General features: G+C 39.3%; 1 protein-coding gene across 14 annotated transcripts in view; it reads left to right on the top strand.

Moving 5' to 3' along the window:
* The window catches only part of LOC126320910 (tight junction protein ZO-1), an 839,027-nt gene that overhangs the window by 684,941 nt on the left and 137,907 nt on the right, over positions 1–16,179 (top strand). For all 14 annotated transcript variants that reach the window (XR_007558731.1, XR_007558696.1, XM_049994135.1 and 11 more), the window contains one exon: positions 7,917–8,091. Coding sequence is in view for 12 of the 14 variants with exons in the window: in XM_049994135.1 (XP_049850092.1) it covers positions 7,917–8,091 (175 nt within the window). In the remaining 2 variants the exon portion in view is untranslated. The remainder of the gene's footprint in view (positions 1–7,916; positions 8,092–16,179) is intronic.

Consider the following 16,179-nt stretch of genomic DNA (forward strand, 5'->3'; position numbering starts at 1 on the left):
AGTAAAAAGTAAGAAAATTGTAGTGGAACACCAGAGATGAATACAGTAAGCATGTTCAAAAGGACATAGGTTGTGGTAGTTATGTACAGATGAAGAGGTTTGCACAGGATGGACTACCATCGAGAGTCGCATCAATCTGATCGCCAAATTAAAGACGACAACAAAGGCGTCACCTGTAACGTGGAGCCATTCCTGACTGATTCAGTGTACAAGGTCAGCGAATGAAAAGAAAATCAAGATTTTACACTTGTCCATATCTTTTTAGAGTATTACGGAAAAATATCGGAAGCTAATAAATTGTATTTTAGTCTTACACACATGCTGAACACACATCACTTGGAAAAGCCCAAACTTAGAAGTGATTGATCTTGTACACAGGCAATAATCCTGTAGGGACATTAAACATTAGCTGCCAGGAAAACAGAGGAGCAGTATTTGGTGAGGCTGGAATGGACTCCCATTAGAGGGACCTTTGGCTCCATGAGAGACCTTGACACTCGAGACTGGAAAATATTAATGAAATCACCAAATGGCAAATTTCCCTTGAGATATGTAGAGACCTAGTGGTAATAAGAAACTAGGGATTTGGTGAATAATGTAGAATTCTCAATGACCCCTCACCCTTCTCTGAGAAACGCTAGTTAGTAGCAGAGTAGGAGACCTATCTTATGTGGAACTCTGACCAGTCAGGCAGAAACGAGCTGTGACTTGAAATTTTGGATTGGTCTGTGAGCTGAGCAGAAAAAGCAGTGCATATTCTGCCCAAGGCACAGGTTCTGGGCTCGAGTTCCTGCCAGGCGCATAATTTTCATTCAGTACAAAAATATTAATCCTAGCATGTAATTTGCATAATTTAAATGTGTTATATTAATATCAGTGCATATTCACCTTATATCCACAGCTTGTGTAGTAACTCCTGGATAAATTGAGTCACATGTATTTAGCATGTCCTGGGTACAGAGTATTTCCCGCGTTAAGAAGTGAATCATCAAAGGGAGAGTGAAAAGTTACAGTTACTGGAAACAAATTTTCAGGTCTTGTGGAGTAGGATGGAGGAAGGAACCAGCAGTAGTGTCTTCAGAAAACCACCTGACCATACAGCTGGTTTGATTTAGGGCAGCCTCGAAAAAATAGGGAACAGTTGAATGGAGAGTAACTCCACAGCCTCTCGAGTACAAGTTGAGCATTTGAACTTCTTTCATATAACTTGGTTATCGGTGTCAGCAACTATAACCGTGTTTTCCTCTCAGGTTAAATTCCACTATAAATTGTGTCCATTCCTTTATGGAGGTCACTTGTATTTTTTAATTAAATTGTGTATGTGCTGGGGTGTTTGGTTTCCAGCTAGGATTACTCTGTGCCCTTTCAGAATCCACCAAAACAATAATGTGACTCTGTACTGTTGGAGTGTTGAGACATTACAATTAGACTGCTCTCTATATTGTTTCAGAGCAATGTGTATGATTCAGGCTGATGTTTCTCCATTTCAGATGTCTTAATTGTTAGAAAAGTTTTCATGTTATTGCTTTGCATGATTTCACTCTAATTATACATAGTTTTCTTTCCTTTTCAAATGCAAAGCCTTTAATTTTTTTAATAAGATGTGTGAATATGCTGTTGTGTCTCCAGTTTGTGCCATTGTTTATTACATACCAACAGTCCATTTGCGAGGGTAAGTATATATTCCAGTTAGACATAATGATAGAACTGCCATTCCTCTCATTGAATTGTATTTAAAAGTCTGTGCTACTTAAACAATTATATGCTAACTTTACAAATAATTCCAGAAGTTCTTGTTATTTTAGCTGTTGTTATAACTGCCCAAGGGATAGTTCTGTCTGAAAAGGTCCACTGATGCAACAGTTATATTTTACTATTATTATCGTATGCATCAATTACAGTAATAGACATTTAGTAAAACAAAGAAATATATATATAAATGAACATGTGAAATAAATAAAATAGAAAGAAACTTCCACATGGGAAAAATATATTAAAAATAAAGATTCCAAGACTTACCAAGCGGGAAAGCGCCGGTAGATAGGCACAATGAATAAAACACAAACACACACACAGAATTTGAGCTTTCGAACCGGCGGCTGCTTCGTCAGGAAAGAGGGAAGGAAAAGGAAAGATGAAAGGATGTGGGTTTTAAGGGAGAGGGTAAGGAGTCATTCCAATCCCAGGAGCGGAAAGACTTAACTTAGGGGGAAAAAGGATAGGTATATGCTCGCGCGCACACACACACACACACACACACACACACACACACACACACACACAAATATCCATCCATACATACACAGACACAAGCTGGGAATTGTATCTATGCTTTATAGATCTAGAAAAGGCATATGACCGGGTTCCTAGGAGGAAGTTATTGTCTGTTCTACGAGATTATGGAATAGGAGGCAAACATTTGCAAGCAATTAAAGGTCTTTACATGGATGGTCAGGCAGCAGTTAGAGTTGTCAGTAAATTAAGTTCATGGTTTAGAGTAGTTTCAGGGGTAAGACAAGGCTGCAACCTGTCTCCACTGTTGTTCATATTATTTATGGATCATATGTTGAAAACAATAGACTGGCTGGGTGAGATTAAGATATGTGAACACAAAATAAGCAGTCTTGCGTATGCGGATGACTTAGTTGTGATGGCAGATTCGATTGAAAGTTTGCAAAGTAATATTTCAGAGCTAGATCAGAAATGTAAGGACTATGGTATGAAGATTAGTATCTCCAAAACGAAAGTAATGTCAGTGGTAAAGAGATGTAAACGGATTGAGTGCCAAATAGGAGGAACAAAGTTAGAACAGGTGGATGGTTTCAAGTACTTAGGATGCATATTCTCACAGGATGGCAACATAGTGAAAGAACTGGAAGCGAGGTGTAGCAAAGCTAATGCAGTGAGCGCTCAGCTACGATCTACTCTCTTCTGCGAGAAGGAAGTCAGTACCAAGACTAAGTTATCTGTGCACCGTTCAATCTTTCGACCAACTTTGTTGTATGGAAGCGAAAGCTGGGTGGATTCAGGTTACCTTATCAACAAGATTGAGGTTACGGATATGAAAGTAGCTAGGATGATTGCAGGTACTAGTAGATGGCAACAATGGCAGGAGGGTGTGCACAATGAGGAAGTCAAAGAAAAACTGGGAATGAACTCTATAGATGTAGCAGTCAGGGCGAACAGGCTTAGATGGTGGGTCATGTTACACGCATGGGAGAAGCAAGGTTACCCAAGAGACTCATGAGTTCAGCAGTAGAGGGCAGGAGGAGTCGGGGTAGACCAAGGAGAAGGTATCTGGATTCGGTTAAGAATGATTTTGAAGTAATAGGCTTAACATCAGAAGAGGCACCAATGTTAGCACTGAATAGGGGATCATGGAGGAATTTTATAAGGGGGGCTTATGCTCCAAACTGAATGCTGAAAGGCATAATCAGTCTTAAATGATGATGATGATATCCCAATCTGCTTCTTGAAAATTCCAGCGGGATACAGGAGCAGGTTGCACTGGGGGAATGTGTAGCCCGTAGGAGATGAGAATGGGGCGATGTTGGCTTCTGGGAAAGTCATGTACAACCTTTCTGATGATAGTTCCGTTACTACTGTCCGAAGGATCCATAGTTGACAGGCAGAGGTCAAGTGTGCTCTCTGTACCACATCTTCCAGACCTGAATGTGCCTTTTCCCTTTGCATCATAATGGAGCTTTAAATTGTTTGCTTCCATCCATTCTGCCATACTTCTACCATTTTCATCCTTATCGGCACAGCCCCACTCATAACTGTGGCTGTTAAAAACACCTACATATATTGCTGGATGTTCTAGCACTGGGAGTTGTTTGCGCCAAGTGCTATTCGATTGCTTGTAGATATTTGCTATTTTTATATCTCCGATCTGAATCACCACTACCATCACGTTTTCTTTGTCGGATTTCTCCTCAAGAATAACTGAGACACCCTTTAAGTTGTTGCGGACAAAGCTGGCAACTCCATATTGAGGGTGGTTAATTCGGGACACTAATTTATAGCCTGGGATGTGCCCTCGCTTCCACAGAGCATTGTCATCTTCAGTATGAGTCTCATGCAGTGCTAAGACATCCGCCCTATTCTCTCTCAAAATTTTAGATGGTATTTCACCCTTATTTCTGGACAGTCCCACAACATTCAGTTGACATATTCTGAGCACATTTCCAGGTTGGCTCTGAACAGTGCCGTTTGTATAGGAGTTCATATTGTTGTTAATTTCATAATTGCCATTGGAATGATCTTTAAATCACCTTCTGCGAGAGTTAGCCCAATTGGAAAGGACCAATTAGTTGCCCAGGGATCACCGGCAGTGATCAGGGCACGTGAAGATGCATTCGAAGGCAAAAGAAATGACTGCTCACATGGAGGTCTCTCGCTTGCTCCCCACGCAACAGTTAATTTTTATTGACATATGAAGAAAGTTACTTACGTAAATAAAATTGTAGCTGTTGTTATTCATGCAACTGGGTACTGTGGACATAAAGTAAGAACCATAGTGATCAGCCAGTAAATTTGAGCCTGGAGGTGCCAAGTCCAGCGAGAAAGTTTTCACAGCAGCAAATGAGTTGCATTGAATTTTGCTTGTGAGCAAACCTATTGTTCCAAACTTGAATGAGAAAGGAACTACACATTTGTTGCAGAAGTTCATTATTGTAACATTTCCCTCAGATGACATGGAACAAGTATAATTATATTACAATAAAAATTTGACATCATAAATGTTTTTAAAATTGGAATATTTTAACATCTAATGCTGTTAATAGGACCATGGCTGTACCCTGTCAGGGGCACAGGCATAGAGGGGGGCAAAAAACTGATCATAAAAAAGAAGAAGAAGAAGAAGTCAGCTTCAAGCATTAACCAGGAATGGTATGTGAGCTCTCCTTCTCCTCCTGTTGCTGTCTTCTGCCGATGAGATGCAGCCTTTCCCTCAGCCTGTTGCTGTAACCACACACTGTTGTCACAGTGTCATTTGTCGAACATCATGTCATTCTAGTATCGTCTTAGAGAAATGACTTCTACCAAACTATTGCTAACATAGTTCATGTGGCAACAGTGTGCTCAGTTCACACAGCCGCTTACTTATACAGCTCACACGTGTTTGGCAGTTGAGTTCTCGCTGCTATTTAGTTAAAATATTGTGATGTCTCAAAGGTTGAAGAACAATTGCTGAAACGAGTATATTATTTGACTGGAGCTATCTGACATATTCTTATTTTTGCCAATTGAAGAAAGAAATGAGATGTGTCTGTGAAGAAAGCAATCATGAAAAGCTGGAAGGTTTACTTGGTCCTCCAGATAAACATGTGCTCTGCGTGTTGTCATTGGCTGCCCTGCTTGAGCTATTAAACACGACCTAATTGCTGAGTTTGCTTGACTCGTAGTGAGGAAAAGCGAAGTAAAACAACAGTAAAAACACAGTTCCTGCAAAGGAATATTTCCTCAATAACAATAGTTCTTTGTATTTTATTGTCAGTTAATCATTTATGGACTATTAATAATTTATGAAGAACACATAAAAACTATTTTTTGTTATACATCATACTAAAACCAATGTACAGAAGCTGCCACAAACAAAAATGTATAGCTTTTGTTTTACTTTCAGTTTTTTTAGAAGTTTATATGATTTATAATTTATTTACTAAAATGACACATTTAATTTTTTGTATGCAATAATTACATTTAAGTAACATTCTTCAATAGTGCTTATTTTTTATTAAACCTACTAACAACATAATAAAATTTGCTAGATGTCTGAAGTAAAAATTGCAGGAAGGTAGTTTCACAGGAGTGGGAGTGAGGGTCCAGCTTTGGCAGTTTTCCAGAGGTTCAAGATCACCTCACCTCACTACGCCTCTATAGGACTCCAAAATTAACTGGTTAGCTTATCATTGTGGTCAAATTTATAATTATTGAAAGCTAATGAAGTTCGGGAGTTGTTATGAAGTGCACTTTCTGATTCCTTTCTGTTTCATGGGAAGTGGCCTGAGAGGATGTGACAGTTTACAAAGATATTTAATGCATCAATTGCAGAAACAGCTAATGAGCAAGTATTTATGTAGCAGAACAATAGCGAGAGAGTAACTGAAAAGCTGTAATTACGCTTTATGTTGAATCTCCATTTGTTATTGGTATAGTTATGCATGCCACATGGATCACTTTCTATCTAATCAAAAACTATGCTATAAAAATATTTGACGAATTCAACTACTCACTGCTGTATGCTGTCTGTATAGTGATAACTTCTGCTGTTTATTAAAGTACCACACTTGTTGGGGGGCAGAGGGGGGATGTAATTACGTCCCACGTAAAGGTTGCCCCTCCTACTAAATGAATAAGCCTTAATTAATTCAGTGCAGCCTGACTGCTTTCATTACAGTTCCTAAACACCATACTTCAATAGTGCAACGGATGTTATATTTGATAGATGAAATAAATTATACTATTCACTTTTAATGTTCCTTTTACTGAAACCAGGTAGAATCTTCCTAAGATCTAGCTTTTCTCTGATTAGTAATATATGGATCCAGATTTGTGCGTTCATGTATAATATGATTATCTTTTTGCATGGCGAGCTTGTAATAACATCATATCATGAAACATACAATCCAAAAGTGATGCAGCTTCCCTCTCAAAGTTTTCAAGGTGACTTGCCTTGTGTGGCCTGAAAGTAGCTTAATAGTACAAAGAGTAGCTTATTTCTAAATACTCATTACAGTCAGAAGTGCTGAAAATGAAATATAAATTGAATTGGGCCACAGAAAGATTTAGTTCAGTTTCTTTCACACAAAGAATTTATGAAAGGCCTTATAATTGCTAGTATGCATTACATCACAAGAACTTCGTTTATGATAGGCTGAAATTTTTCAAAAAATCAGTTATCAGTTTCTTGCATAATTGTGTACTATATTCTTTTCTGACAATACCAGAGAAGGAAAGTTGCTACTCACCATAGCGGAGATGCTGAGTGGCGATAGGCACAACAAAAATATTCACACAATTATAGCTTTCGCCCATTAAGGCCTTTGCCAGGAGTAGATATACATACACACATGCACTCAATGCAAATGCAGCTTGCACACACGTCTGCAGTCTCAGAGAGCTGAAACCACACTGTGAACAGCAGCACCAGTGCATGATGGGAGTGGCAACTGGGTGGGGGTAAGGAGGAGGCTGGGACTGGGAGGGGGAGGGATAGTATCATGGGAGTGGTGGTCAGTGCAGTTTAGATGGAGGTCAGAAGAGAAGGTACAGGGGGGGGGGGGGGGGGGGAGCAGTGGAAAGGAGAGAAATAAAAAGAAGGGAAATTAAAAGACTGGGTGTGGTGGTGAAATGACAGCTGTGTAGTGCTGGAATGGGAACAGGGAAGGGGCTGGATGGGTGAGGACAGTGACTAATGAAGGTTAAGGCCAGGAGGGTTACGGGAATGTAGGATTTACAAGTACATCTCACTGTTCGCAACACTGTAATCTGAGAAGATTCCTCTGGCTTATGCATAACAGTACATTCACTATATTTTCCTCCTGGTTTTTTGTGCTCGTGATTCACTTCTAAAAAAATCACAAATTATATGTAAGTGTACCCTCTCTTTTATGGATCCAGAAAACTGTCAAGTTTTTACAGTTTTTCAGCTCAGTACTGAGACTTCAATGGCATACTTCTTGCGTCTTACAGACCTTCAAGGAAATATTAAAATAAAGAAACAGAATACTCCAAAACATATTTCTCTTATTGAACCTGGCCGCTTTCACAAAGGATATCAGCATTTATGTTCTCATTGATGTGTGATATGAAAGTTTAAGTAATTAGAACCTTTGTAATAATTACACAAATAATGTCATAGTGCATGTCATGTATAATGTTATTAATGGGTACTTACATTCTTTACACAGGGCAGCACATAAAAGCAGTAAAAAGTTGTTTGAACAATGTCAAAAACTGGAGAAGGTTTGGGGACATACATTCACGTGCAGTGTAACTCTGACAAGTCCTGACTCGTGGTACCGGAAAGTTCGAGAACTGATTGAAAAGCAGCAAAACTCACCTGTATGGATGAGTGAGAGCAAGGTAAACAACAATAACTTTTCCAGTTTTCATATTGGATATATTACCACTTCTGTGAGATGTAGTCGGTTACCTAATCTCAAAATTAATGTCATATATTCTTGATTGGACTACATAGATAGACTTGCTGGTGCATTGGTAAAAATTTTACCATGTGTTACATGGTAGAGCACTTGCCCGTGAAAGGCAAAGGTCCCGAGATCGAGTCTTGGTCCACCACACAGTTTTAATCTGCCAGGAAGTTTCAAAAAGTACAGAGCTTTGCTAGCTTTCAGAATGAAGTTTCTCTTTCAAGCTTGTAGGATAAACATACACACAAACACACTCATATGCACACACCTTCCTCCCTACATTGTGCTTAGTTGACTGCCAGCTCTTTCGCGGCCTAAGGTGTGTCAGTGTACTAGGGTGAGGTGGGTTGAGTTGAAGGGTGAAGAGAGATCGAGGCAGGGAGGAAATTGGAGGAAAGCATCTAGCAGCTCATGGGGGAGTGGGAGCCATTTGTGGGCTAGCTATGGATGCGGGTAGAGAGGGCAGATAGCAGACAGCTGGGCATGTGATTTCACAGTCTAGAGCACGAGATAGCAGCGCAAAAGTACCTGACACGTATTGGGCAGAGGTACTGGCACCATTTGGTGAGGCTTGGGGGGGGGGGGGGGGGGAGTCCTATGTGTGTAGCTCAGAATAGCTGGTGGTTGTGTTGGGGAGCACCCATTGAAATCTCACATGTTGTGCTCTGCTGCAGGTTGTGCCACTGGGTAGTTCACCTTGTTTTTGGCAACAGTTTTGTGGGGACCATTCATTCTAGTTGACAGCTGGTCAATTAACATACCAATGTAAAACACAGTGTAGTTGTTGCAACAGAGTTAGTACATAAAATGACTGCTTTGCCAGGTGGCCCGGCCTCTGATGGGGTAGAATAAGCCTGTGAAGGGAGTGGAGTAGCTAGTATTGGGTGGGTGGATCGGACAGGTCTTGCATCTGGGCCTTCCACAAGGGTATGATCCCTGTGGTAGGGGATTGGGGGTGGGAGTGGCATAGGAATGGACTAGGATGTTGGGGAGGTTGGGTAGACAGTGGAGCACCACTTTGGGTGGGATGAAAGTATCTGGGGTAGGATGTGGCTCATTTCAGGGCATGATGTTAGATGAGCAAAGCCAGGTGGTATTGGGTGACAAAGGAAGTGCTTGTTTGTGGTTGGTTCTGGGATGGATGTGAGGGCAGATGTGTGTTGCCAAAAACAAGGTGGGACCACCCAGTGGCACAACATGCAGCAAAGCACAATACGTGAGATTTCAGTGACTACTTCACAACCCGTGCAATTTGGATCCTCCCCATCTCCACCAGCTTTTCTGAGCTGGCCAAATGGGAGCTATGTGCCACTATCTTGTGCCTTAGTCTGTGAAATCGTGTGCCCAGCTGTCTGCCAACTGCCCCCTCTACCTGCATCCCCAGCTAGCCCACAGATGGCTCCTCACTCTCTCATGAACAGCTAATGCTTTCCCCCAACCTTCTCCCTGATTCCCCCTCAGTCCATCCCTCACCCCACCCCACCTTGCACCCCAACCTCACCCTAGTACACTCAATGTGGGCCTGTTAAGAGCTGGTAGTCAACAATGTAGTGAGACATGTGTGTGCATATGAGTCAGAGTGTGTATTTGTATGTTTGTGTGCATGTTTTTCCTATCAGCTTGATAAAGGAAGTTCATTCTGAAAGGTAGCAAAGCCCTGTACCTTTCGTTCGCATACCTATCGTTGACACAGCGCATCTACCTTTCAGTGAGTCATCCCCTTTATTCCTTAATAATTCATAATTCCAAACCAGAACCTTTCATAATATTGTCATTATTCCATCCTATATTTATTGGCAAGCAGAAATGGGCATTATTTGAGTAAATTTCTGTCTAGATAATTATTCAAATAAGTAGAGCATTCAAACAAATTTCTTTATGGATAAAAAATAACATAGATTGTCACCATACTTTCTTTGTGGATGGGGAGCATCTGAGAGCTTAAAGATGGAAAATAAGGTAATAAACAAAATAGAGATTGTGCAAGCATTACTAAGAGCAGAAAGCTGAGTGAAAATTATATGGTAGAGGTGGGGGGGGGGGGGGGGGGAGGGGTCATAAATAGACATCTGAGAAAAAAAAGATATAAAAGACTAAAAGGAATATTTACTGAGAACAAAGAAATTAAGGCCATTTCCTAAACCTCGTCAGTCAGTTCCATCGTCCTTCTTCGTTCCCTTTCAATCTTTCTGCCAGAGGGAGGAGTCACTTTCCCTGGAAGTTTGCACATTTCCTTGACTTTTATACTTGTTTTCTCCCGCTACTGCTTGGTGCATAGATTTTTTATTTATCTAATTATATTACTTTTCAAAACTTTATGATGAGATGTTTGAAAAAAGCATTGTTCTGAAAACTAATTTAAAAGCAACAATATCTATATTTCTTCAATAAATGACAACGAAATGGAGCAGTTATGATCATAGAATTTCAAATTAATCTATTATTCACAACACTTTTTATTCACAGATGACAAATAAAAATTTTTATTCATGTAAATGTATATTATTTCAAGAAATATTTTTATTTGTTGTTCACAAATAATGAATGATAATTTTTAACCTTACTCATTATTCATCATTCAAATAAATTGTGTGTGACTATGATGGTAAGGTAAGAACATTTCACATGTCCACACTGCAAACTCATAGTCTGTGTGCAAGCGTATGATTGGTATCCAAGTGATTGTGACAGCTGCATGATATCTGCACATTCATTGAGAAGTGGTTACTCACTCGTGTTATTATGTGAGGCGACTTTGATCATCTTTGGTAACTTCTGTTGACATTTTCAAAGTGTACATCTGCTCTCTGCAGACTACACATGAGCTTGCAGGGCGCTACCTCCTATATCCACCTCCTACATATGACTCCCAATGGGCCAGTGAAGACAAAAGAGACTGGTTACAGCATGCACAAGAATGTTTAAGCAGTTATTCTTCGTGCACTCCACACACATTTGGAATGGGAGACTGATTACAGCATGCACAGGAACATTTAAGCAGTCATTCTTCCTGCACTCCACACACAGTTGGAATAGGAAGAAACCCTACTGTGTTGTACGATGTTTAGGTACACTCTGTTGTTCACTTCACAGTGGTTTGTAGTATGTGTATGTAGATGTTCAAGTAGAACATGCATTATAAGCTGTAGTGAATAATTGTTGTAAATAAGATAGTCATATTAGTGGTACGTCGCTTTGTGTACTGGAGATGAGGCATTGCACATTGCCCCTTTACAAACAAATTGTGTTGAGAGAACTGATGCAGTATGTTTGTCAGTATGTACTGTATAAGAGGAAAGTGAGGGCATTCATAAGCACAAACAGAAGAAGGCAGACATCTGAAAACACAAAGTCTAGATATGAAAAACCAGTAGACTGTTTATCAGTCCTCCTCACACAGAACACTGGTTGTCGTTGAAACTGTTCTGAAAGAACATTTCTGACTAGGGTAAAGTATTTCAAGTAGCTGTTTCAGGGTGCACTTGTGTGTGATATCTTGCTGCACATACAAAGCAAATCCACCAAAAAGAAAATATACAGTGCTGCACATGAATGGAGATTCATACAGAGGAAAGGCAGAAAGCTGTGTTAGTAGGTAGAAAACAACAGCCGCATCTCGACCTGGGAAGCTCCAAGTAACTTGACACTAGGTGTGTTGAAAGACTGTTTGTCATTCCTCTAACCTGCACAATTTGCAAAAAGAATGGAATCATTCATTCCAGCTGACTGTGGTAGATAGAGCAAAGAGAAAGTTAAAAAAACACCGAAACTCTTCTTGAGCTGTACATCACAGCTGATCCAATTTATCTGTGTGTAAGAAGATCACTGCCTTAAATATAGGAATGGACTGAGTGCTGGCAAGAAGATATAGCAGTGTGCGCTTTGTATAATCTCCAAAAAGTGTTGACCTACTCAATATGTTACAGGAAGGTACTTAAAGAGATTCAAGCCAACAGAGTGAAAGTAGTGCCTGAGGTGTATAGCAAAGAACATTTTTCTGTTATATTCTGTGTGACCAGCTGAATATGAGAAGTCCATAAAATCATTTGAATATTCATTACCATCCTAAGTGATAGGTAATTTTGGAGTAAAGGAGACCACTCATCAAATAGCGGAAATGGGGAGTCTTGACAGGCACACACAAAAGCTTTCAGTATAAATCCTATGATGCAAAGAGTACACACAGACACACACACACACATTGTGCCAAGTAGTGCTCTGGCTCATCAGAGGATTTGTTCAGAAAACTAGCAAGTTTTCATTGTCTTTTGTGTGTGCCTTTTGATGACTCCATGGTTCTACTATTCGGTGAATGGTTCCCTTTACTCCGAAATTTTATTACATTGTGCTAGAACTTTACCAGAGAGTAAACTACTCATAGAAACAGAAACACACAGGATGATTTGTATCAGGATATAGTGAATGAGGTAGTAACAAGTATTCCCTATTATTACTATTGTAGAATGCTGTAAATGACATCTTGTACCACAATAACATATGAATATCTCTAAAGATGCAAATGTTAATCTTCTTAATATTATGTTAATCTGCTTCAACTGTGTCCTTTTTTCAATTTCTTTCCCAAAAACTTCATTTGCAATTATTACTGTCCCAATTTTCCCTCACCATGCATTACTGTTGTACTATAGTGCACTCAAAAACAATTTTGGACTGAAACATTGGCAGGAACATGTGATACTGCGGAGCTGAGTTGTCACATCCATCACAGAAAACACACGCAGTCTTACATCTCCTTTATCTCACCCAGAGCCATAAAGCATTCAGTGCACATAGATGGAAATGGGATTGATGTCTTCTGGGAGGGCTGCAATATTTTAAGGTGAAATATTGAAAGTTCACAAAAATCCATTTTCTGAGGATATTACTGAACTTTTGACATGCAGGAAGCTTTTTTGTAATTGAATTTAGCTGAACACATTTATGAACAAAATCTTATGAATGCATCATATTTTATATGCTCCAACCTGCAACGTTGTAGGAGATATCCACAGAATAATTTCTGCTGTGCTCACATTTTAAAAGCGCAGCTGTTGCACATTTGGTTTTAATGAGAGAAGCACATTGCTGGGTGTATAATTATCTTATTACAGTGTCTTCTAGTCAGACTTTCTACTTATTTGTGACATAACAAAGAATTGTGCCTGTTAGTCAAAGTGAGGACACTTATCAATTTGGAAGAAAGACTAATGATAATATTATGAAAAGGATAGATTGCTGCTGAGCAGCATCTATTCTTTTCATAATATTATCATTATTCCATCCTGACTTTCGATTGCTGGAAGAGAGAAATCTGCCTGTGCATCTTTTTTGTGTGAGAATGGAAAAACTTTTCTGTCATTTCTCTCATCGCTGTTACACATATTTGACTGACACTGTAACTATCTTTATTAAATGATGCTTGTCCCCCCTCCCCTCATGGCCCCTCATTTTTAGTGTCATCTGACAGCCTCATTGATGAGTGTCTCAACCAAAGACTGTACTTTTTAAAAATTGTTGCTGGCAATGTAGCCATTAATTTGGGACCTCCAAATTCTTTTGGGTCAAAATGGCAGTGACGAGGTGATAGCCTATTTGCTGTATGCCCTTAAGTTTTTGCCTTGTGGGGAACTATGGTTTCTGAAGAGAGATGAGATCCATAAGCTCCACCTCTTCAAATTTATCACTTTGTACGATATTTTGGCCCTGGCTGAGACAGCAATGTTGAGTTTTCCAATGGAATAACATTTGAGAAACTTCCTTCTGACATTGTTCAGTGTCACCACATGACGCACAGTGATCACAGGCAAAATATTAAGAAAAGAAAATAAACAAAATCTCCCTGGGTAACCAACAATCCCTCACGTCAGTAAGCCATGTTATGCAAGCAGGAAGTGTTGCAGTGTTGGGTGAAGGTCTGGCAACTGGAGATGGTTACTGCGGCTATACAGCAGGGCTCAAGGGATTGGCTGAGTGTGTGCCATGCCTTCCTCGTGAGCTTCATCCTGCCACTTCATTCGTAGCTGTTAATCCTAAAATAATTTTGAACAGACTGTTGTTTTAAATATTCTTCCTCATGTGCCTGCATTCTGTCTTTCTTTTGTTATATACTGTTCATTCCTCAACTTTTGTTCTATACTCAGTGCTGTCTCCCTTAATTGTTTTTAATTTCAGGTATTTGTTGATGCGTAGGTTTTCTCTTTGTTTTTCTTAATGCTGCATCGTGTTTCCTATCATCCCCTTTTCACATTTATTTATGACGGAGACTTTGTAGTTTATTTTATTGACATATATTTTATTTAATTAATTCAGTTAATCTATTATGGATTTTCCATTGTTTCATTTAATGTGTTGACTTTGAGTGGGAAGATTCATATCTTGAACCTTGAGAAAAAGCCATAAAAGCCACTTTGTGCAAAGATAAACAGACAGCCTCCTCTTTCATTGTATTAGATCAGATTATCCCATTTTCTGACTGCCTGTCTTTTGTAGTCATGCTTTGAAATATGTTTCTTCTGAATCATTTGACTTTTTGCTTATGGTTCTATTTCCTTTCCTGTGAATGTCGACTTTCCTGTGATCGAATTATTTTTATAAAATGGTCCATGACCTGTAATACAAATTCTTATGGAAGTTTACATCTTCAACAACATACACATTGTTCCTGATTTACTTAGTCTGAGCATTAACTAGATCTAGTTGTGATGTCCTGGTGTATTTTCTCTAGAACTTAAAACTTCCTAAAGTTGTATATTTTATGGTCACATAAGTCAACTTTCTTTCCGTTAAAGTAAGTTTTTTTTATTTTTTTATTTTATTTTATTTTATTTTATTAACACTGTGACCATACATTAAATTACTTATAGCTCACAAATAGCTGCATTTAGTCACCAGCTGCTGCTATAATGGTAAAATTTCTTCTCTTCGAGGTACCGTGCTGCTGCAGTAGACTACACTCACACAGCACCTGTTCACAACCTTTTAAGCATTTTCCATGTTATTTTTCAAGTAAATTACAAGTAAAAACCAGCTTTTTCATAAGTGACTTAATACTTCTACTAAGCTTCAGCTGTCTGTTAAGTAGCAGAAACCTGTTTTAGGAAAGTAAGTAGAGCAGTGATGTAAAGAAGATGTGTTGGTCCCAAATGTTGAATGAATCATTAGTGGACTTATACTCTTAATTATATTATTTAAAAAAAAGAAAAAGAATTGCTAAATCTGTCATCAAACCTGAAGATCAGTTCGAATATCACATTGTTTTCCTAGAATAGTCCTATCGGAGATGTTATGCCATTGCCTTCCTCTGACCCTATAACAGATATACCTAGTCAGTGCAAGTTGGGCTCTGAACTGTACTGCAGCTCAGCGTTTGCCCCATATGTAGTCAGAAAGTTGCAAGAAAACAAAATTTTCTGGTCATAAAGAAAATAGTATTATTCAATAGCAGTAAAAAGATTGCACTGAAGACAGATATCATACTTTTTTACAGCCATCACTCAAAATATATCTGTTTTGAAGGCACGCAACAATGTGGCACAAGTTCATTATGCCTAAATACTAGTTGCAGATTATTTAGGGAAGCCTTTTGATTACTTACCCCTACAGACTCTAAAAGGTCTACACTACTGTAATTGTTTGTTCATTTATTTGCAACATGTTCTATTAAAATATATGTAGTACTGCATGTATGTAGTGTGTGTGTGTGTGTGTGTGTGTGTGTGTGTGTGTGTGTGTGTGTGCGTTCATGCGTAGTATGATCTTTGTGTTGTGTGATGATGATGATGAGAGAAGGGAGAGGGTGAAACCCGGTACTGGCACACAGCCCATTCCTGGCAAATACCACCAAGGAGGCCGCCAAGCTTAAAGTCCCCATCCAATGGATGGATCACTGTCAGCAGTGTTTCACACCCTCATTTCGTGAGACACTGCGGAGGAGTGTGGTATTTAAACCAGGACACTAGCACTAAATCTGGTAATCAGGAATTTATGCCACCACCTCTTTTCCCCTTGCTGACCAGATACT

Source organism: Schistocerca gregaria, chromosome 1, assembly GCF_023897955.1.
Source record: "Schistocerca gregaria isolate iqSchGreg1 chromosome 1, iqSchGreg1.2, whole genome shotgun sequence".
Classification (NCBI taxonomy): domain Eukaryota; kingdom Metazoa; phylum Arthropoda; class Insecta; order Orthoptera; family Acrididae; genus Schistocerca; species Schistocerca gregaria.